This window comes from Notamacropus eugenii, chromosome 2 (genome assembly GCF_028372415.1).
Source record: "Notamacropus eugenii isolate mMacEug1 chromosome 2, mMacEug1.pri_v2, whole genome shotgun sequence".
NCBI classification, from domain to species: domain Eukaryota; kingdom Metazoa; phylum Chordata; class Mammalia; order Diprotodontia; family Macropodidae; genus Notamacropus; species Notamacropus eugenii.
The window spans coordinates 481,261,347-481,285,151 of NC_092873.1; the positions used below are offsets into that span (position 1 = coordinate 481,261,347).

The 23,805-nt window shown below is 37.9% G+C and overlaps 1 protein-coding gene across 1 annotated transcript in view; it reads left to right on the plus strand.

The window, feature by feature from the left end:
* Positions 1 to 23,805, plus strand: part of RXRG (retinoid X receptor gamma) — a 93,596-nt gene that overhangs the window by 30,893 nt on the left and 38,898 nt on the right. Inside the window, exon 2 of the mRNA XM_072648765.1 lies at positions 2,754 to 3,013. Within this exon, the coding sequence (XP_072504866.1) occupies positions 2,754 to 3,013 (260 nt within the window). The remainder of the gene's footprint in view (positions 1 to 2,753; positions 3,014 to 23,805) is intronic.

Genomic DNA, 23,805 nt, shown 5'->3' on the forward strand with positions numbered 1-23,805 from the left:
CCCCTTGCACCTCCCTTGCCAACTGAGTTAGGCTAGTTCTCAAGGTGCCAATTTCTTCAAGATTTTTTTGGTTCTCCTTTAGCAGGGAGCTGATCTGCTTTTCATGCTTCTCCCTCATCCCTCTCATTTCCCTTCCCAGTCTTTCCTCCACCTCTCTAACTTGATTTTCAAAATTCCTCTTGAGCTCTTCCATGGCCCGAGCCCATTGGGTGGGCTGGGACACAGAATCCTCGATTTCTGTGTCTTTGCCTGATGGCAAGCATTGTTCCTCCCCATCAGAAAGGAAGGGAGGAAGTGTCTTTTCTCCGAGGAAGTACCCTTCAATAGTTTTGTTTCTTTTCCCTTTTTTGAGCATTCTCCCCAACCAGTGACCTGACCTCTGAATGTTCTCCTCACACCCACCTCGCCTCCTGGTCCTCCCAGCCAGCGTTTGGGGACTGAGATTCAAATGCTGCTTCCCGCCTTAGGGTTTTTGGCAGGGGCAGGGCTGCTATTCAGTGTGAGAATTAAGTTCAGGTGGTCAGGGGCCGGGCCGCCTCTCTGGCTCAGTTCCCTCAGGGGGTTTATGCACAGACCTTCCACAATGGATCCAGGCTCCCGCCCGTTTGGGGAGCCCCTGTCTGTAGCCGCCTCTCAGCTTCTATCTCCTCGGGGGGCCCGAGCCATGGGGGCTCCCCACTCCCCTCTCAACCCGCCAAAGAGACTCTCTCACCTACCCCCGTCAGTCACCTGTTGGTGGGGGGGCTTGTGCCGCCGCTGGAGATCCCGTCTCTGGAGGCTTCTCAGATCTGTGCCTCTCGGAGCCGCGGCCGCTGCAGGTCCAGGCTGGGCTCCGAGTCTGCAGCGCGACGGACCTTTTGCGAGAGGTTTGCAGGTCCCTCTATGGGTGGGGGGACCCGCGTGGCCGCTGGAGATCCCGTCCCCGTAGCCCTCTTGGATCTTTTCCTCACGGTGTTGTGGCCGCGGCAGGGCTGCTCTCTGCTCCCCATCCCGGTGCCCAGTCCACAGCGCGAAGGACCCCCCGCGAGAGGTTTGCAGGTCTCTCCGGAACAGAAATCTCCCTTGCTCCAATATTCCGTGGCCTCTGGGTGCAGAATTCGCCCTGGGTTGGTCCCCTCTAGCCATTCTGTGGTTTGTGGGTTCGGAGCTATGTGTACATGTGTCTTTCTACTTCGCCATCTTGGCTCCGCCCTCGTTTCCTTCTTTTTTTTAAAAAAAAAATCTCTTCATTAAATGAATTTAAACAAACAGTAAAATCAATATTTCCAAAGAAGGAAAAAATTTTTGAAAAAAAGAACTACCGAGGTACAACTTGGTATCTTTATCAGTAAACCTTATTGGTTATTCATTACAACTCTAATCTTAATTAGTGACTTTATCTGGACTCTTTCTAACTTGGAGAGACATTCTTTTCATCCTTGTTCATGGCTTTGGAACTTCAAGCCATCTTTGGGATCAAAAACTCCTATTTCTTGGAGTTGCTTGACTTCTCTGTGTTTCAAATAAAAGATGTTCAATTTTGTGTGCTCTGGCTGTTAGAGTTAATTAATGAGATGGCTTCAGTTTTAATTTTTCACTCCTTATCAGATAGGAGGAACTTTTCCTATAGCTTTCTTTCATATATGATAAAAGGAAAAAGGGAGAAAAGGACATGTTATGTGTTGGTAATCATGTACAACAACTGTTTAAGTCTATCTATAGCTACACCTCTCTCTATCATGTCATTCTATTTCTATCTATCATCTACATCTATCATATCTATAATCTATGTATCTGTTATCTCTCTTATACTATATTTCAAGAATTCTTAATGTTTCTTATGTTATGGACCCCTTTGGTAGACCTATGAAACCTATGGATCCCTTTTCAGTTACTATTTTTAAATGTGTATAATACAAAAATATATAGAATTACAAAGGAAACAAATTATATTGAAATACAATGAATGAACAAACAAAATAATGAACAAAGTTTTGAAATAGGTGTGTATACATATATGTTTCTTTCATCTTCAGTGTTGCCTTCAGCTGATGTTATTTTCCTTGACAGCATTATTCCCTTAAAAATAATGTGTCCTCATTCTTGAATTAATGGTGCAAAAAGATATAAACATTTTGTCATTAATTTATCCGCCAAATATGCTACTTTTCGCAACATACCATACATTTTGGGGATAAATCAATGACAATATGTTTCTTTGCAACTTTTAGTGTGATTAATTTAGGAGCGAAGATGCCTTATTCTTTTCAAGGGAGAACTGCCCTCAAAGAAATTAAAATCAGTTGAAGACAATACTGAAGCTGAAAGTCACTCCATTAATTTTGAGAGAGAAACAATACAGGCAGTGCAGTATAGTGAAAATAAAAATGGGTTTGTAGAGAAAAATCTCAGTTCGTGTCTCTATCCTCCCACATCCTTGCTACTTAACTAATGGGTAAGTCACGTTCTCTGTGCCTCAATTTCGTCGTCTGTAAAAATGAGGAAAGGACTACAGAAGTCCTTATTTAATGTTGCTCTAGCCTCCTTGAACATGGCAAGTGTTCATTGTATACTTTTTGAATGACTAAGTGATCAGATGAAGTATCATCAAGCAGTCGTTTTAATTTGCTTTAGTAGGTAATTTATCTATGCTTTTCCATGATCTCTTATTGTTATGACTGTTTGTTAAGACTATGCTAGTCCTGACAGGTTTTCCCAGTCACACTTTACTTTTTCATGATTTGTCATTGCTAAGACTATTCTTTTACTTTCAGGTTCTCTCAGTCACACTAACTCTACATCTATGAGCCCATCACCAGCCCTGACCACAGGAAAATCCACAGACAGCCATTCCAACTACATTGAGGCCCCAGTCAGTGTTCCCAGGACACTTGCCTCCCCACTGAGTGCTGTTGGGTCTCCTTTGAATGCTCTGGGCTCTTCCTACCGAGTCATTACATCAGCCATAGGACCTCACTCCTTATCCCTGGCTACCTCTCCAGGTGTCAACATGGTTGGTCCAGCCAGTTCTCAGGTAGGTGTTGAGTTTTCTCTATGGATTTCTTACAGTTTATATCATTCCTACTAGCCTACTTTCACTGTTGTGTCCTTCATAAGTCTGTTGCCCTAAGGATGGGGGCAGTCCCTCAAAATTTGAGAGACTATTCTGTTTGAAAGATTGTGGCTGAAAAATAGCCCTGAGAAACCAAAGCCCAGGCCCAAGAGGAGATGACTTGGTCTCATCTGAATACTCTTCTTTGTTCTTACTTCATTTGATTTCTAGCATCCCAATGCTGTTGCTGGATGTAGCACCTTTTAGCTTCTCTTGATCACTACCGCCATTCCTAGAAAAGCCTGTCCTGAATATTTCCATATTTTCTTCTAATTCACTTACAAAAAGAAGTTAACTTTACTAATATTTAAGGTACTTTGCAAGTATTTCAGAGAAAGAAGGTAAATTTTAAAAACTTTAGAGCACAGAATTGTTATTTTAGGGCATATAAGTCATCTAAGTTCTAATTTAGACGAAGTGATTGACATAAGCATAAACTGTTCTCACTCTCATGTCTCATATTTCTTGACCAGGTCCTTATAGATAATCCACTATCACTTTATATGAACCTGGCAATTTGCCTCTAATTCAATTCTTTTCCAGGCTTTTCCCATCAAGTTTAAATATAACATTTATTTGGACCTACTAGGTACCAAATACTGTGATAAATTGCTAGAGATATAAAAGAATTGTTCCTTGTCCTCAAGGATCTTATATTCTACTATAATTGATGAGAAAAAAAAACATATAGCGTTTAACTTTTAATCTAGATTTTCCAGGAGTATGATTGAATTGTTATCTTAGAAGTTTGAGAGTTTTTTCCTGTGATGCAAATTACAACTGATCCAAATTTCACCATCCTGTGGGATCCTTGCCCATATTCTCCCAAAGGTTTGCTACAGGAGGGTCCACCTAACCTGCAGGAAGCTTTCCTCAATTGCTCCCAACATCCAAATGGGAGCAGAGGCACATTTTGGCTATCCATTTGTCATCCATGACTCTTGCCATGGGACTAGCTCATTTTCTCTTCCTGTCACATAACTATGTGATGATATTTCTTCATATATTGAGAGATTCCAGTATCTTCCCTTTCTTTTATTGCAGTTCTTGGTAGTCTTACCAAACAAATAAAACCACTTGCTACACTGACATCTGTTAACCACAGCCTAGTCATCTCAAGAACCAAAGCTCTTGATAAATGATGAAAGATGGAGTCCAGGGTCACACTGGCCTTGTCTTAGCTCTTTGTGAACAGCTAATTTGTCCACAAGGACCAAGGAATGCAAGAAGGTTCATCAACTAAACCCATGACCCTAAGGTCACCCTAAGTCAAGATGTGAAAGCCTCATTTAATGATTAGAGATTTCAGAGTTGAAATGTGTGACATGAATCTAAATATCTTACTTAAAAGCAACTCCATCTGATTTTATTGAAAGTCACACTACACTCACATATATTTTTCATATTTTATATCAGTTAGTTTTTGAGTATCAAACTTCCAGCTCTCATTATTTCTCTACTGTTTCAAGGTTTCACTACTTTTACATTTTTCTCTATACGCAAATGCCTAGTGGTAATGCTCACAAATTTACAATATCACATGTAATATACAATAATAATATTCATGTAAAATAATCTTTCTCACATATATGTGTTTACATATGCAAGTATATTATATATACTTACATACATATATGTGTATGTGTATATATTCATACATATATACACATATCTATGTATATACACACATATACATATATATGTGTATATATACGTGTGTGTGCATGTGTGTGTGTGTGTGTGTGTGCATACATATGCATTGGTGAGGAAAATGGGGTTAAGTGACTTGCCCAGGGTGACAGAGTTAGTAAGTGTCAAGTGTCTGAGACCAGATTTGAACTCAGGTCCTCTTGACTCCAATGCCAGTGCTCTAAACATTATATAAATTGAACTCTTGTTTGCAAAGTCCTTCTTGCAGGTCCAGAATTTTAGCTCATACCAATGTGTGCAATATAAGCTTGTATTTTCTCCTAGGAAATCATTCAAACACCAAGAAAGGAGACTTGAAGACAAGCAGTGTTAATTAATCTTTAAGATAACTTTCTTGTTGGCTGTTACTATATGGTTTGAAAGGTAGATACGTCTTGTTATCGGGACCTCCTAGAGCAATAATTTTAAATTCATGCCTATTACTACTGTTGTCCTGTTGCTAGGTTTCTGTCCCATGTAATCAGTACATTTTCATATTCTATAAGGGACCCTCAGAAATGAACAAGGTTGCCAAGATGTCAGAGGATGGCTCCATTCCTCATTCATGTGTGTCTCTCTTTTGAAGAAATTATACCTGTGGTTCGTGATAGCCAAAATGGTCTCATGAAAAAGAAATACTGTCTCTCCCTACTCTGACACATTCTCCACACACCTGCCAAGTAATTTTCTTAAAGTAATTCAAGTAACTTAAAATTTTTTTAAAAGGAATTTTCTTAAAGTTCAAGTGTGACCAGGTTACTACTCCGCTCAAAAAGCTTCAAGGGCTCCCATTAATTCAATGATAAAATCTGAACTCTTCTGTTTAGTTTGTAAAGCTCTTTAAAACCAGCCTGCCATTCAGTTATTCTAGTCTTGGCAACTGGTTTTCTAGCCCCTCCTTGGTTGTCCCCAGAGCCTGGAATTTCCCCTCATAGAATCTCTTGTTTCTTCCAAAATTTTGATCAATTACTGACTTCTCCATCAAATTTTTCTTATTTCCCTACATGTTAGTCAGTCAACTAACATTTATTAAGTACTTACTATGTGCCAGGCACTTTGCGAAGTGCTGAGGATGCAGAGGAAGGCAAAAGATGGTCTTTGCTCTCAGTGAGCTCGCAGTCTAATGGAGAAGACAAGATTCAAATAACCACATACACCTAATACATATAAGGATAAATTGGGGTTAGTTTCAGAGGGATGACATTAAGATTAAGGAGGAATGGGAAAAGCTTCTTACAGAACGTCGGGCTTTAGATGAGACTTGAAAGAAGGCAGGGAAGCTAGGATGTGGAAATGAGGAGGAAGATGCTAGTGCCTTCCCTTCTTACCTCCCCCTCCACAAAGTTATGTATTTATCTTGTAAGCACATATATGCACACATTCAAACACATAAATTTCTAAATGCGTGTGCACACATATATTTGTGTATACACACAAGCATATCATATATGCATATGTATCACAGCCTCATATGTGTGTACATACACATACATGGACATAATGTGCATGTGTGTATATACATATGTATGTGCATACATATTTGTGTATCTACATATGCACATAGGTACATAGGTCTGGGACCTGTGATTTCATTGGTAAACTCCCAATTCCTTGTACCAAAGCAGGCTGTCATCTTCCCTGCATCTTAAAGACTTAGAAAGTTTTCCTAAAACCTTGGAAGGTTAAGTGACTTCCCTAGGGTCAGACAACTGCTCTGTGTCAGAGATGGGACATGCCCACACCAATGAGGTCATCTAAGTATCAAAGTAACCACTCATATTAACGTGGTGTTTTAAGGTTACAAACTCCTTTCATATATGTGATCTCATCTAATTCTCACCACAAATCAGGGACATGGGTAGAAGGATTATCATACCATTTTATGGATGAGGAAACTGAGGTACAGAGAAATGAAATAACTTGACCAGGGTCACTCAGCTAGTAAGCGCTGGAGCTGTCCCTCTAACTCAGGACTTTCTGCCTTCCAGTCCAGGATTATTTCACTATACAATCTTGGTTCAGTCTCAGAGTCTGCACATGTTCCTCTGGGATTCTTGGAGATAAAAAAGGGGCTGCAGACATAGAGTTTGATGAGGATTTATTGACAGCCCAGAGCTGTCCCAGAAGCACATGGTTCTCTTACCGGCTTTGGGGGTTGGGGGAAGTCTGCTTGAGGCTTTTCTCTCAGCACTTAGGCTGTACCCCAAAGCAGCCCGCGTGACTGCTGAGGCAGATCTGAACCGTTGTGATGAGCCCACAGCTCCAAAGAGCAGCCTTCAGTTGGGCTTGCTCTAATGGAACCAGACAGCCAGGTGCTGGGGGACTTAGAAACTAGGCAGCTAATGGATTTGGGCTCAAGTGATTGTCTCAAAGCTCATTCATCATTGCTCTTAACACATAGAAACCTCACTGCAAACACTGAGGGTATAGCACCGCCCCTCCCCCTGTACCAAATCCCTAGTCTGGGCTGTTTTAGGCAAGTGCAGACAGAGGAGAGGTGCTTTGTGCTTCAAAAAGCTGGAAACCCTCAAAATACAACCTGGGCCTGTAAGAATGCCACCTCAATGAGCATCATGCTCTGGATGGGGGAAAGCTCGGGAGTCAGTCCATTCCATCACTTGTCCTGTGATCTTGCAGAAATGACTTTATTGTGGTTTTGTTACCTTGGTTTTTAAATGAACAAGTTAAGAAGTTGCGTGATAAAGCTGATAAAATTCTAGTTGTACAGTCAAGAAGAACTGGATTTTCAAATGCTTACTAGCTTTGTGACCCTAGTAAGTCACTTAATTCTGTTTGCCTCAGCTTCCTCATCTGTAAACTACAAGGATAGACCCTATGACCTCTAAGTTTCTTCCATCTCTAAATCAATGATTCTATGACCATATGATCCCTAAAGTCCCTTCAAACTCATAGGTTTGAGCAGGTTCCCCCACCTTGGAGGTCCTTAAGTAGAGGTTGGGCTGGGTCTGTCATAGTGTGGATTTCCTGTTTACTGTGTCTTTTTCCAACCCTCCAATTCTCTGATTCTCTGGCTAGCTGGGTATAGAAAGCTGGAGATTAGTTATTTTTCCTGGGAAGCAATGTTCACCCACTACATTTATTAAGTACCTGTAATGTTCCTGACACTGTTTGGCTCTAAGGATGTAAACCTATTGGGATCAGGCTTTTTTTCTATCTTTAGTAGGTCTTAAATGGCTATTCCTCTTTGAATCCTATCTTTTCCCATAATTTTCCTTGACATTTTAGAACTTTTGTTCCTCCAAATGAATTTTATTATTTTTCTCTAATTCTATAAAATACTCCTTTGATAGTTTGATTAGCATAGCATTAAATTTATAAATTAACTTTGGTAGTATTGCCATTTTTATTATATTGGCATACATAGTATATATACAGTTATAATATATAGTATTACATGTACTGGCATTTTATTATATATTGGCATAGCCCTGCTATGAGCACTGATTATTTTTCCAGATTTTAAAATTTTTTCGTATTTTGTAATTGAGTGCATTGAAGTGTTGAGTATGTTTTGGTAGCTTGAACTCCAGATATTTTATGCATTTTATAGTAATTTTGGATGGAATTTCCCTTTCCATTATTGACACTTTGGGGGAAGATGAGAGGGACTTATTATGTGTCAGGCACTTTGCTAAAAACTTTATAAATGTTGCCTCATTTTATCCTCACAACAATCCTGCACGGTTTTCCCATTTTACAGATGAGGAAACTGAGGTAAACATAGGTTAAGCAACTTACCCAGGCTTGCACAGTGTCTGAATGTGGGGTTGAATTCAGGCTTTCCTGACTCTAGACCCAGCCCTCCATATACTATGCCACCTAGATTTTGTTGTTATAATTATTATATAGAAATGCAGTTGATTTTTCTAGGTTTATTTGTAGGGTTCAACTTTGCTGAAGTCAATGTATCAGTTTCTTTGCTGATTCCTTAGGATTTTCTAAGTAAACAACCATGTCCTTAGCAGACAGGAATAGCTTTGTTTCCCCTTTGCCTATCTTTGCCACTTAAATTTCATTTTCTTATCTTACTTGTATTGCTTACATTTCTATAACTATTCAAAATAATAGCAGGGAGAGTCAGCATCCTGCACTTACTGGAAAAGACTTTTTTTTCCCCCTTGCAAATGATGCTTTAACATAAGTGAGTGATATACTTAACATTGCCCCCCCCCCCCCATCTATTAAGATAATGAGAGAGTTTAGAATATTTTGTTTTTTACTATAATTTATTATATTAATTTCTCTCCTGTTCTAGAACCATCTTTCTATCCCTGGTAAAAATTCAAATTGGTCAAAATGAAAAAATTATTGGATATATCACTACAATTTTTTGGTCAGGATTTTATTTAGAAATTTTGAAGCAATATTCACTAATTATATAATTTGTAATTCTCTTTTTTTGTTGTATCCTTTCCTGGTTTAGGCATTAGGATTTAGGGATTAGGTGTTAGAAACTGCCTCCTAAGAGAAGTTTAGAAAGATGCTTTCTTAATCAGTTTAGGAGGTTGTAATATTTATACTAAGTGTTCTTTGAATGCTTGATAACATTATCCAGTAAATCCATCAGGACCAGGATGATCCCTCCTCCCCACACCTTCAGCAGTTTCTTTACAACATTTCTATTTCCTTTTCTGAGATTGGATTGCTTAAGATCTCTATTTGGAGTTATTTTGTTCAGTTGTTTTTCTGATTTTCCAGTTGTATCTGACTCTTCATGATTCCATTTGAGGTTTTCTTGGCAAAGATGCTGGAATGGTTTCCAATTTTCTTCTCCAGCTTACTTTACAGGTGAAGAACCTGATGCAAACAGGGTTAAATGACTTGCCCAGGGTCACATAGCTAGTAAGTGTCTGAGAGCATATCTGAATTCAGGAAGATGACTCTATCTGATTTCAAATCCAGCACTCTGTCCATTGGGGCATTTTATGTTTTGGAAAGCATACCTCAATTTCTTCTGTGTGGTCATTTTTGTGGATATGTAATTGCCTAGCAGTCTCTGATCATTTTATTTTTGTCTGGCTTGGTTGTGATTTGCTTTTCCATTTTTTATTTCACTGAATTGATTTCTGGCCCTCTTGAGTGCAATAGAACTAGAGGATTAAGCTGCAACATGGCCAAACCCAGCTGCCTATCTGAATCTAGTCATTTAAGATGACTCCTAATTCACTATTCCTAGAGAAGGGGTACCTAGTGTCAGTGACTACAACAGACTCCAGGATGATACAGAACATTCCCACAAATCATTTGCTCTTGGCTGTCCTGCCCTTCCTCCAGGCTTCTTCAATCTGGTGCTTAATACCCTTGTGTTGTTTTCTGGCTTTTCTGTTCCATAATCAACCTGGACCTGCCTCCAATACTTTTTCATATTCCTGCCTTCCTTTCCTCTTATCAAGACTTACTTTCCTTTTTAGTCCTTTGGGCCTCTGTTCCCTACAAATGGAAAAAAAAATGGATAAATTATTAGGTTTATGATTAACCCTTCCACCTCCCAATATTTTAACTGAGGATTACTGAGGAGATATCTTAACTCAAAGAAATGACTCAAATTGTGGGAATTTCCAGTGTCACAGGAACAGAGATGTGGGAGGCAGATAGGGTCTTATGGCATTCCTCAAGCCATGCCGCATAGGTGACTGCCTCTTTGGTCTAGGCAGAGAGCTGGCCCTGTCCCAGGTGTCCTCTCATTTGTCATGAGTGGCTTTTTGTCGCTTGCTTCTTGTCTGTTTCTGAGCGCCATTTGACATGCTGCCCAAGTCATTCCCAGCCAGAGGATTGGCAGTTGTATCAGTGAGTGTGATCATATAATGCTCCAGAATGCATTATCCCAGGGCTCCTGAAGTCAGTCTGGAAAAAGTATTAAGCTTTCAGGTAACATAAAGGATGCCAAGAAATAGTTCCCACTCACAAGGAGCTCACAGTCTAATAGGCAAGATGACATGCAAATAATTATGTATAATAAACAAGTTATAGACAGGATAAATCTGAGAAAATCAGCAGAAGGAATGTACTAGAATTAAGAGAGATTGGGAAAGACTTCCTGTAGGAGGGGAGATTTTAGTTGGGACTTGAAGGAAGTCAGGGAAGCCAGGAGATGTAGATGAGGAGGAAGATCATTGTAGACATGGGAGACAGCCAGAGAAAATGGACCAGAGTCTAGAGATAGAATATTTTGTTAATGAAACTGCAAAAAGGCCAGTGTCACAGGATAGGAGAGAAAGAGAGAGAGAGAGAGACAGACAGACAGACAGACAGACAGACAGACAGAGACAGAGACAGAGAGAGAATGTATGTATGTATGTATGTAAGGTCTAAGAAGATTGGAAAGGTAGGTTAAGGAAAGTTATGAAAGTCATTGAATGCCAAATTTTATATTTGATCCTGGAGGTCATAGGGAACCGCTGGAGTTTACTGAGGAGGAGGGTGACATGGTCAGATATGAATTTTAGAAAGATCACTTTGACAATTGAATGAAAAAATTATTGGAATGCAGAGAAACTTGGAGCAGGAAGACCAAACAGCAGGCTATTGCAACTGTGCGTTAGATCCTGTGCCAGGGTAGTAGCAGTGTCAGTCAGAGTCAGTGTCAGAGAGGCATATTTGCTAGCATTTATATAGTGATGGTAAAGTACCTTTTGCAACTTTGGAATTCTCCTTCAACTATGGTTGGGTACTGGAAATTCTTCAAGGTTTTGAGAAAACCATTGATTGGGGTGAACAGCTGTTAGAAATCAACTGTGAAACTGTAAGAGTACCTAGCTCACTCCATGAATCTGTCTTGGTCCATCAGTCATTGGAACTTCTCATGTGAGGATGATTTTCACTTTCTAAGGTTATATGTTCACCTTTTGGAGGCACATAATTTGTCCCAAGAATTCCAATTCTTCTTGGTTAAACTACCCCTTAAGCAACTTTGAGAGCAAGTGGCACTTATGGGGTTCCTCCAGAATGACTTATGTCAGTTGGGTGGGTTTCATGTTGTATAGGAAGTAGATCAGAATGTTGCCAAGGTAACTGACTCCTCCCTGATTTAGCAGATCTAGGTTATATACTTCATCCATGCTTCTCATGATACATGCTTTACAGTATTCAAATATCCATAAGTTACTCAGATTATCTGAGCCATGTGTGAAATGCAGTTTTCCATTCATACCCTTGACAAATATATATTACATTTCAGGTCACAGTGACTGTCACATAGTGATACTTCAGGTTAAGTGACTTGCCTAAAAAGGCAATCATGGGCATTGGGGACCAAGTACTTTTGAAACAAGATGAGAGAAAATAGAATTAAGATATGAGTAAGTCAATAAACATTTAGTAAGCACCTATTATGTGCCAGGCACTGTGCTAAGTATTGAGAATACAAAAAAAAAGACAAAAAGAAAGTTCCTATCCTGAAGGAATTCACAATATAATAGGTGATATAACAAACGAATATGTTCAAACAAGCTTTGGGAAAACTGGGGAATGTCCCAACTACTGCTCTTATAAAGTCTCCTATGGTAGGAACTAGTGCTCAATAATGATGATCATATGAGAATCTCCCTACTTGCTGTACAGACTTGGTCCCCATTTTTTAAAATTTCACCTACAGCCACCAGTGCTTCTGTGGAATGACATGGAAGTCAAGACGAGCATTCTGTGGAGATATAACACAATAAGCTAGAAGATGTATTTATGAGATCTATTTGTCCAACCCACTTATGTAAGGATGGTGTGGGCCTTTGGTCTTGTCAGCGTTACAAATGTATTACTAGGACCAAAGCCTCTAGGACACACTTCATTGAATATATCCCCATTGCCTTGAAATTCTGAGCTTGTTGACTCTAATTTAATTGAGTTGACTCAGAAGCATAGTCTCAATTTCCTATGCACTGAACACCTCAAGAAATTCTGGTAGTCTCTAGAGAACATTGATACAATTGATGACAGAAGATAACTGCCTAACTTCTGGACATGGTGAGCCAAGTGGAAAGTGATCTTCCATACATTCCAAGCAGTCTGTAGATTACTCAACACTAGCCGTATCTCCAGCCCAACCGCACTGGCAACAAGAGATTAGGGTGAAAATATCTTCCTGATGACTTCCTAGACTGTTTTGTTGGAAAAAAAAATTTACCTTTGTTGTTATAGGATATGTGCAAGGTTAATTCTTATTCCATCTGTTAAGCCAACTCAAAGGCCAAAGAATCAATGTTCAATGTTGCTAGAATACAGAAGGACTAAATTGAGAACTTTGAGGTCGGATAAGAATAGACCAGCACAAGCCCTAGAGAGAAGAGGTAGAAGGATAGGAATCCTATCACTAGTGGTCCTGCCTGCTCATTGTCTCATGGTTTCCTCATCTCCCAAGTAGGGCCAGCTGGCTCAATGATGGCCTTCATGTAAATACTATAGTTACATTCCTTTCTGCTGCTACCTAGCTCATTTCAATTGAGAAGAACAGATCCAAACCAGTAGCATAAATTCTGCTGTGTAATTCCTGATAATATACTTAAGGTAAGGCAATCTGGAACTATCAACTCAAATGTTGGCAGGGTGTGTATGAAACTATTCTTCAATACAAAGTTTCTACTTAATTCGTGTTGGCGGAGATGTGGCTAGTTTCTTTTTCAAGGATTTACCCTTAATTTCTTTCTAAGACCCTTAAAAAGTTGTTCCATTAGAGTAACCTGGTTGCAACCCAAATCTTAACTCACTCTTTAGAAAGTATTAGAGTTGTTAATAACCAAGTCCAGTCCCTGTCTAAGGTCCTGAATCTTCCTTTTGACTTTCAGATCAAGTCTCCAGCAAAACCGTTTTTTTAAAATTTGGAGACAAAATTATTGGTCATCAAGTAAAAGCCCCTCTTCCTTTTTAATTTTGTCAATTATTGACTGATCCAAATAATCAAGAAATTTCCAGGGCAACTTTGGTCATTAGAGAATTTGTGGTGGAGGTTGGAGGGGCATAGAATAGGGCCAGGAATGTAGACAATTTGTCTGACTGGCCAGAAACTCTTTTAGGCTTCCCAAACTAGCTAGCCCAAGACTACTATTTATGAAACCTCACAAGACCTTGGTTAAGTGACTTGCCTAAAAAAAGCAATCATGGGAGTTGGGGACCAAATACTTTTGAAACAAGACTGAGAGAAAATAGAATCAAGATATGAATAAGTCAATAAATATTTAGTACACACCTACTGTGTGCCAGGCACTGTGCTAAGTATTGAGAATACAAAAAAAGACAAAAAGAAAGTTCTTGTCCTGAAGGAGCTCACACTATAATAGAGGATATAACAAACAAATATGTCCAAACAAGTTATGGACAAGATAAACAGGAGTAAACGAGAGAGGAGTTTCTCTTATCTCAGTATGGAATACAGAGGAATCGGCAATGAGAGCTAAAAAGGATCAAGATTGCAGATCTAGAACTGAAAGAGCCATCTAGTCTTCTCCATTATTTTACAGATTAGGAAACTGAGGGAAATAGAGGTGAAGCAGCATGCCCAAGGCTACACAGGTAAGAAATCCTGAGATAAGAATTAAACCCAGGTCTTCTGGTTCCAGAGCCCTTTCTGTTGGAGATGGGAACTATCTTGGCTAGAAGGCTAACCTTGCATGCCCAGAATCCTATGACCAGTAGGGTATTATTATGAACACCTTCCCAACAATGACTCTTCCAGTCCTTTGCATCTCTGCTGGTAATTGGGCTTGAACACCTCATATTTTGAAGATAACTTCACTAATTCTTAATTTGCATAGATGAGGCCCCCTCTTTACAGCTGTATCTTATCCAAGCAGTGTGCATTTCCTCCTTTAATCATCTAGGAGCAAAAGTGTTCAGTAAATAATTAATAGTATTGACTAATTTGCAGAAGAAAGATTTAGCTCATTCAGGAAAATCACTTTAGTAGCATGTATTTAAATAAATCAACATGCTAATTATAAATTACTCTCATCTGTTCAATGAAACAGGTTGGGTAGGACCTCTATCCCTGAAGGAGTAGCTTAGGGCTGTATTCGTTAACACTTTTATCAGAGACTTCAGTAAAGGCACAGATGGCATGCTCATCAAATTTGCAGATGCAACAAAGCTGAGAGGGATAACTAACACACTGGATGACAGAATGAGAATCCAAAAGCATCTTGACGGGCTAGAGGTTTGGGCCAAATCCAATAAGATAAATTTTAATGGGGATAAATGTAAATTCCTAAAATTGGATTCAAAAAATCAGCTTCATGAGTACCAGATGGAGGAGGCATGGTGAGACAGCAGTTCATCTGAAAAAAAAATTAAGGAGATTTAGTAGACTACAAAATTAATATAAGTTGTCATGATGATACGGCTGCTAAAAAAGCAAATTCAAATTTACATATAGTGGCTAGAATGAGAGAGACGATAGTCTCATTGCACTCTGCCTGACAAGACCACCTGGGATGTTGGTTTCAGTTCTAAGGACTTTTAGGAAGCGCTTTGATAAACTGGAAGGTATCCAGAGAAGGGCAACCTGGGATGGTGAAGAGCTGTGAGATTATTTCACATGAACATCAGTGGAAAGATCTGGGGATGTTTAGGGTGGAAAAGAGAAGGTTTGGAGAATAGTGTCTGGATGTGATATTTCACAGAGATGACTTCACAAGTACAAAATAGAGAGGAATAAGTAGAAAATGATATGTCTGAAAAAAAAAAGATCTAGAGGTTTTAGTGGACTGCAAGCTCAATATGAATGAGTATGATATTACAGCTAAAGAAAGCCAATATAATCTCTGACTACATCAGGGGAGAAATAACTTTCTAGGAATGATGAAGTAATAGTACCATTGGGTTCTGTTATAATCAGTTCCCCTCCAGAATATCATGTTTGGTTCTGGACACTATAGTTTAAGAAGGATACTAATAAAGTAATGAACATCTGGAGAACAACTGATCCAGTAAAGGATCTTGATGTTATGTCGTATAAGCATGAGTTGGAGGAACTGGAGATATTTAGAATAGAGAAGATTTGAAAGGAGATGATGGACATATTAAAGTTTTGGAAGGCCCTCGTGTGGAAGAAACATTAGACTTATTCTGTTCAACCCCATAGGACAAAACCAGGAATTCTGGAACTTAGAAATTGTAAATTGGCAAATATAGGCTTAACAAGAGATAATTTGCCCCATTTCTATCTCTACCTTCCCCTTTCTCCCAGTATATCTCTCTTTCTCATCACTTAATTTGATTTTTTTGAAATTATCTCAAAATAGTCAATTTACACCCATCCCATCTGTTTATGTATACTCCTTTTAACTGCCCTAATGAAGTTCTTAAGAATTACAAGGATCATTCTCCTGTATAGGAATGTAAGCTGTTTATAGAATGCTTTAAGATTTCTCTTTCATCTTTACCTTTTTATGCTTCTATTGACTCTTGTTTTTTAAAGTAAACTTTTCTCTTTAGCTCTGGTGTTTTCATTGAGAAGGCTTGAAAGTCACTCAATATCCATTTCCTCCCTGAGGGCTTATGCTAAGTTTTGCAGGGTAGCTTCTTCTTGGTTGTAATTCTAACTCTTTGGCCTCCAAAATATATTTCAAGTCCACCACCCCTTTAAGGTGGAAGCTGCTAAATCTTGTGTGATTAGCACCACATTACTTGAATTGTTTCTTTCTGGCTGTTTGTAATATTTTGTTCTTGTTCTGGGACTTCTGGAATTTGGCTATAATATTCCTGGGAGCTTTTATTTTATGATCTCTTTCAGGAGGTGATCAGTAGAGTTTTAAAGAAATATATATTTTACTCTCTGTTTCTAGGATGTCAGAGCAGTCCTCCTTACAAATTTCTTGAAATATGACACCCGAACTCTTTTTGGATCATGGTTTTTAAACTACCTCTTAAATTCTTAAATTACCTCTCCACAAATCTATTTTTCTAGATCAGTTGTTTTTCCAATAAAATTCTTCACATTTTCTTCTATTTTTTATTCTTTCAACCTTGTTTTAATGTTTCTTGATGTGTCAAAAACGTTATTAATTTTCACTTGCCCAATTCTAATTTTTCAGAACTGATTTTCTTCAGTGAGCATTTGTACCTTTTTCCATTGGCAAATTCTGCTGCTTAAAGAATCTTCTCTTCAGTGAATTTTTTTGCCTCTTTTACCATTTTAGTCACTTCTGTTTTTAAGATGCATTTCTGTTCAGTATTTTTTTGTCTCTTTCACCAAACTATTGAATGTCTTTTCATAATTTCCTTGCATCACCCTCATTTATTTTCCCAATTTTTGCTTTACCCCCCTTAATTGATTCTCAAAATTCTTTTTGAGCTCTTCTATGAATTCTTATTGGGTTTGTTTCCAACTCACATTTTTTTCCCTTTGAGGCCTGTAGTTGTTTTGACATCATGGTCTTCTTCTGCATTTGTGTCTTGAGCTTCCTTGTCACCATAATAACTTTTTATGGTCAGTTTCTTTTCTTGGCTGTTTGCTCATTTTCCACACTATTTCGTGACTTTTAACTTATTTGGGCTCTGTTCCTAGGGTGAGACAAGCATTGTCCTAAGTTCCAGGTTTTTCATACTGCTCTACTCAGGGTTAAGTCTAAGGTTCTGTAAATTTTTGGTCCTTCTAAGGTAGTATGACCTAGGAAAGTTGTGGTCACTGCTTTCCTGGCCTGTGCTCTGGTCTTTACCCAAGTAGGATCATATTTCCCTTAGGCCACAAGTATGAGTGCTCCTGTTAACCCTGGAACTGTGACCCCTAACTGTATATAGGCAATCTAACAGGGTTTTGAATCTAGTACCAGCAAATGGACCTGTATAATCTCTTTCTGACCATTCTGATCCCCTTATTATCTGTGGGCTGAGAGCTCCCAAACCTGCTGCTGCTATCACAGCCTCTTCCTGGGTCTGTGGTTGGTTTTGTTACTTCAGACTGACCACTAACCTGGTAAGGTAGACCTTTTCTGCCAACCTCCTAAGTTGTCTTGGGCTGGAAAATTGTTTCTCCCTAACATTTTGTTACCCACTCCTTTCACCAGAATTTAATTGGAGGTGATATTTTAAAGTTGTTTAGAGGGGAATTAGGGAGATTTCAGGTGAATTTCTGCCTCTACTTCAATACATATATATGTGTGTACACACATGTATGTATATGTATGTATACACAAGTATATATGTATGTATATGTGTATATATATCCCTTTATCACTAAAATCTCATAAGAATACAAAGTGATGGCTTCTTCTCCTTATTCTCATGACTTTTTGTCCAACCAATGTAATCTTGCAGATTCGAAAGATATGGGTTGCTTGTAGGTAGCTAAATTCTCTCTCTTCAATTCAACTAGAAATTCAATGGATGAAGTACAGTAGAAAGAATGTTAAGTTTGGAATCAGAGAAACTGGATTCACATTCCACCTCTAAAAACATTAATCTGTGTGACCCCTGAACAGTTCATTTAACCTCTAGCGGTTCCACTTTATTTGTCTGTACAATAGGGATAATAAATAGCATCCACCTACCTAGGTTGTTGTAATGATAAAAAGAAGATAATATTAATAAAGCCCTTTCAAACCTTAAAGCACTATAAAAGTACTATAACTATTGTGACTGTTGCTTATTATTATTATTGTTTCATAAGTTACTAGTTTTCTTTACTTTCCTGGAAGGTGTTAGACAACCATACCATATTCATTTGTTATTGACAAAAAACTTCTTTATCCGTTCTCAAAAACATGTTTTGGATGATAATGTTTACACCCTCAGATATTTTTGAGCCCCACTCTTCTTGATAGCCTCAATACAGTTGGTGAGCAGACAGTATTTGTCCATCATTGAACCATGTTGATGATGAAGGGAAAAGGGAAGACATTTGGAGTCAGTTCTCAGAAAACCCAACATAACCAAGAACTCCAAAAGCTTCATCGTAGCTCAAGACAGCAGGAGCATTTTCCTGACAGGCCTGCCATTTAATTTCTTATGGAAAAGTGAGACAACATGATATAAGGGAAAGATCTCCAGCCTGAAATCAAGAGGACTTGGCCTTTAATCTCACATCTGCCACTGATTAGTTATGTGGTTTTCTGTAGTTTCTGTCACATCTCTGAACCTCAGTTTTCTTGTCTATGAAATGAGAGTATTGGGCAAAAATTATCTCTAAATCCTTTGTCTTATGTGTAGGCTCTGATTCCAAGGTAAGATGCCGAAGATCAGGATCTTTTCCACTTTGTTTCCTTTATAATGCCTTGTAGAATGCTTCCACAATGTCAGATTATAGAATATTAGTGTCAAGGTATGTCAGATATCATGATGATAATGATAACTATCATTTATATAGCTCTTTAGAGTTTGCAAAGAGCCTTACAAATGTTATTTCATTTTATCCTACAGTACTACAAAGAGGTAAATACTATTATTACCCTCTTATATAGATGAAGAAACTGAGGCAGACAGAGGTTAAGTGACTTGTTCAGGGTCACACAGCTATTGAGTGTCTGAGGCAGGATCTGAACTCAGGACTTCCTGACTTGAGGTCTAGCTCTCTATTCATTGTCCTCCTAGCTTCCCCATCATCTGATTTTTAAAATTATTTTAAATAATATTTCCCTCAATTATCTGTAAAAAACATTTTTTAACATTTTTGAAGTTTTGAGCTCTAAATGTGATCCCCCTCTCCCTCCTCTATTCCCTCCCCGAAATGGTAAACAATCTGATATAGGTTATACATGTGCAATCTTGTGAAACATTTCCGTATTAGTCATTTTGTATCATTAGATTTTTAATCAAATTTTAAGAATTTAAATTTATCCTTATTAAAATTCATCTTGTTGGATTCTCATTCTGTTGTCCATTGTTTTCTAACTGAAAGTAAATCCTTTCTAGAAAACCCCTACCAAGTAGCCACCCAAACCTTTGCTTAATGGGAACTCATCATTTTTCAGAACAGTTTCTATTGGTCCCCCATTTACCCTATGGGAAAGAGGATATGGAGTACCATGTATAGGGAGGAGAAGATGGAGCACCATGTATGAGGATAAGAAGATCAAAGATTATGTTTCAGGAAGAAGGCCACTTTGGTTGGACCACAATGTATATGAAGGGTCATGATATATAGCAAGACAGAAAGGGAGGTTGAAACCAAGGTTTTACATGCCAAATGAAGGAGTATATACATATACACACACATACATACACACATAATACATATGTGTGTATACATATATACACATACATACATCTGTATATACATATATACACACATATGTATTAGATCCTAGAGGTAATTGGGAGTCAGTTATCATGTCATTGGCAGATCCAGATGTGATGTTCATAGACCAGGAGAATGTCTTCATCCTGGCTTAAATTGAAAACTGTTTGTAGAAAATACTGCAAGAGGGGCCCAATAGGGGAGTAGAAAACCCTTCAGAGGAAGGACCTGAACAATTCAATAGAAACTGTGTCTTCGCATAGTGAGCACTTAATATATATTTGTTTAATTAAATACCCTTTTTAACTTGAGTTCATCCATTGGCTCTCTATGGAGACAATAGCTTTTCATTTTCCTCTCCATTGTAATTATTTGTGATTGTAATATCAGAATTTTGTTCTTGAGAGAATGTTCTCCTATATATGATTATTTCCCTTTTAATATCTTTTTCTTGGCCCCATCATGCCCCCTTGGGTAGAGCAGTCCTCTATTAGAATGTGTTAGGTTGACATGTGAAGTTTAACACTTTTTGTTGGTGATTGGATGAAACAATAGATAGTATTATTATTAAATTTACAGATGACACTTGTCTTTTCTCTGAATTCTTTTTAGCTTCTTCTGAAGTCTAGACTATGTGTCAAACTGTATTTCACATTCCTCTCTTTATCTAGAAATCTAAGATGACATGATCCCATTATTTTGAAGTTCCCATGGGTTTTACTTTCCAATCATTTCTTCCTTTTTATCCAGAATAATTGTTCTCATTCTCATTCCTCCTTTTTATATAAAATAGCAGTTTACTTCATCTTCTCTGCTTTCTGAAAGTTAACCTTTACCAGTACCAGATTTCTTAGATGATTTTACTTTAATGGAGTCCAACTGTAAATAGATATCTGTATGGCTCAAATTCTTTAACCTAACTTTAACCTGACTGCCAATTATATGATCTGTTCCAAGAATTTGTCATCCATTTTCTATATCTATATTGGCAAGCTGTATACTCCCAACACAACATCACTTTGGTTTGTCTCTCCTTTTATATCTAAAACAAATGCTACCTGCCAGACTCCCCATTTCTTAACCAGATTTCCATTTCTCATTTTCTCCTTCATTTTCTGAAGTCTTTAGTTGGCAAGAGTTATGAAAACACCAATGGTGTCCTTGAGTTTGTTACTCTCTTGCTTAGGCTTTCATAACGCCCAAAGATTTTCTGGATTAATACTGGTGATATAAACCCATTCATCTTCTCCAGCAGGGAAATTAATTTACATTTGGTACATAAATAATTATCAATTATCTCTGGTAGAGACAAATATCACACTGGTCCTGATGGGCACTGTGACAATTATTTCATTTTCTGGGACTGCTAAATGTCAAATTTGGGGGTCTTTTGTGGTTTCCCCCTAATTACTCCTAATCTTCTTTGTTACATCAAAATATTTAGGGACATCTGAATTTTTAAGGCTAGTTTTTCCAGGTTATAGACATCATTCATTAAAACCTTTCTACCAAATCCTAATGCTTGCAATCAACAATTATCTTGCTGAAAAGTTCTAAATTCATAGCTATGTCACTCTCAGGATCATAGATTGAGATCTAAAAGGGCCTTAGAGATCATCAAGCCTAACCTTTTCCTTTTGTAGAGAGGGAAACTGAGACCCTAAAAGGCAAAGAGTCTTCTCCACAGCCCTACGTCATTAAATATGGAAGCTGGAACTCAGACTCAAATGGGTCTCCTTATTCTAACACCATCTTTTCCACTCCTTTCCACTATGTCATACTTTTCTCTTTCCTCCAACCACTCATTGGTTGGCTCCATGTGTCTTTGGTACTTTTTAAATTCCATGATCTGGGGCTTAATAAATATTTGTTGAGTGAACTGAATGAACAAAGAACTGATTTCTAGGAAAGGAACTGACTTGTCTGATACCTGTCTCTGGATCTGTCATGTCTTACGTTTTATTGATTTTTTTTCTGCCCCAAAGGTCTTGAGTAGGAAAGAAAATATTTGATTTTTTTTGAACAGTTGGAGAATTTCAATGACTCCAATTAGGGAGTTTGATTTTTTTAAAAAAAGAAAAATATACCATTGAGTTCGAGTTCTTTCCTTAAAGGGGGGCAGAAAAATTAACTTAAGCACCCATACACTCTGACTGATGCAAATTCTGTGTTACTGTCTATTGTGTGCAGAATCCAAACCACTAATTGAATAAAGTAATATTTATATATGAAGCATGGTCAATGACCAGAGTAAATTTTCATTTTTTGTAGGAATTATATACTTATAATGAACCTGTTACTGGATACCCTCATTACTTTTGATATGAAGTGCTCAGTTTCTACAATATGAACTTAGTTATACTTTTGTTTCTGAAATAAAATATTTTTAAGATATTTAAGTTCTTTGTTATTGACTCTATAACATTTGAGCATTCATACATTCTTTGAGTTGCATTCTTTTCAGCTCTTTGAAATATGCATGAAATGAGTGAAAAGTTCAGCTTGCAATATAATAAGTAGGAAGGGTAACTGGGAAGTTACCTCAGGGGACTGATATTTAGAAGATGTAAAAATTTAACGCATGGGATTTTTTGTTGAGTTCAGAATAAAAATTAAATAAAAATGTTTACAGAATGCCTAACCTCTACTAGCAACAGACAGTGGGAGAGAGGGAGTGACAGAAGGGAGGACAGTGGCTAATTCTTCCTCTTACTGAAATGAATTTCTTTGAATTATTTCTTGTGTTACCTTCATATCAAGAATTACGAAACTGACGAGATAACTTTTCATGTTGCCAATCTTGAGTGTCAAAAATTGTTAGTTCTAACTAGTAGGGCTCTTAGGAATACTATAAATTTGTCAGGAGTCAAGGACTGTGTCTCTTTCTTTATGTAATAGATAGTTTGCCACTTGGTGTCAAGAAGGTCTGGGTTCAAATTCTGTTTCATTCATTTACTAGATGTGTGACCCTGGGCAACTCACTCAAATTCTTTGAGTCTTAGTCTTCTGAACAGCAAAATTTGATCAATAATAACAGCCCTTTCACAGAGTTGTTGAGATGATTAAATGAGATACTATATAAAAATATTTTACACATCTTAAATGCTATCTGAATGTAATCTCTGATCATAATGGTCATGTAGCTATCATGTTAATTCTATGATGGCAATAATAGCTCATATTTCTATAGTACTTTAAGGTTCATCAAACACTTTTTTTGCAACCATTCTATGAGTTTGGCAGTGGACTTAATATTAGTCCCATTTTCCAGATTAGGAAATAGTTTTAGAGAAGTTAAGTTTCATAAATGAGGAACCAGAGAACTTATATGTATTAGGGTAGAGATTTAAATCCAAGTCTTTCTGTACCGTCTTCCAATTTTCAAAGTTACCTGCCAATGGGTATATACGCAGAATGTATACTAGGTTAGTGCTACTCCCTAAATGACAATGTTTGAGTCTCCTAGCTCATATTTGTCAACAAAATAGGGCAGTTAGATGGCACAGTGGATAAAGTATCAGGCCTGAAATCAGGAAGACTCATCTTCCTGAGTTCAAATCTGGTCTTAGACATTTACTAACTGTGTGACCCTGGGCAAGTCACTTAACCCTGTTTGTGTCAGTTTTTTATCTATAAAAATGAGCTGCAGAAGGAAACGGCAAACAACTCTAGTATTTCTGACATGAAAACCCCAAATGGGGTCAAGAAGAGTTGGACATGATTGAAAAGACTAAAGAACAACAACAATCATCAATATTCCAGTGACCTTCACCAGATCTTGAGCTATTTACAAGAGAGGCCATGTGGTCAAGGAGAAAAGAGAATTAGATCTAGTGTCAAAGGA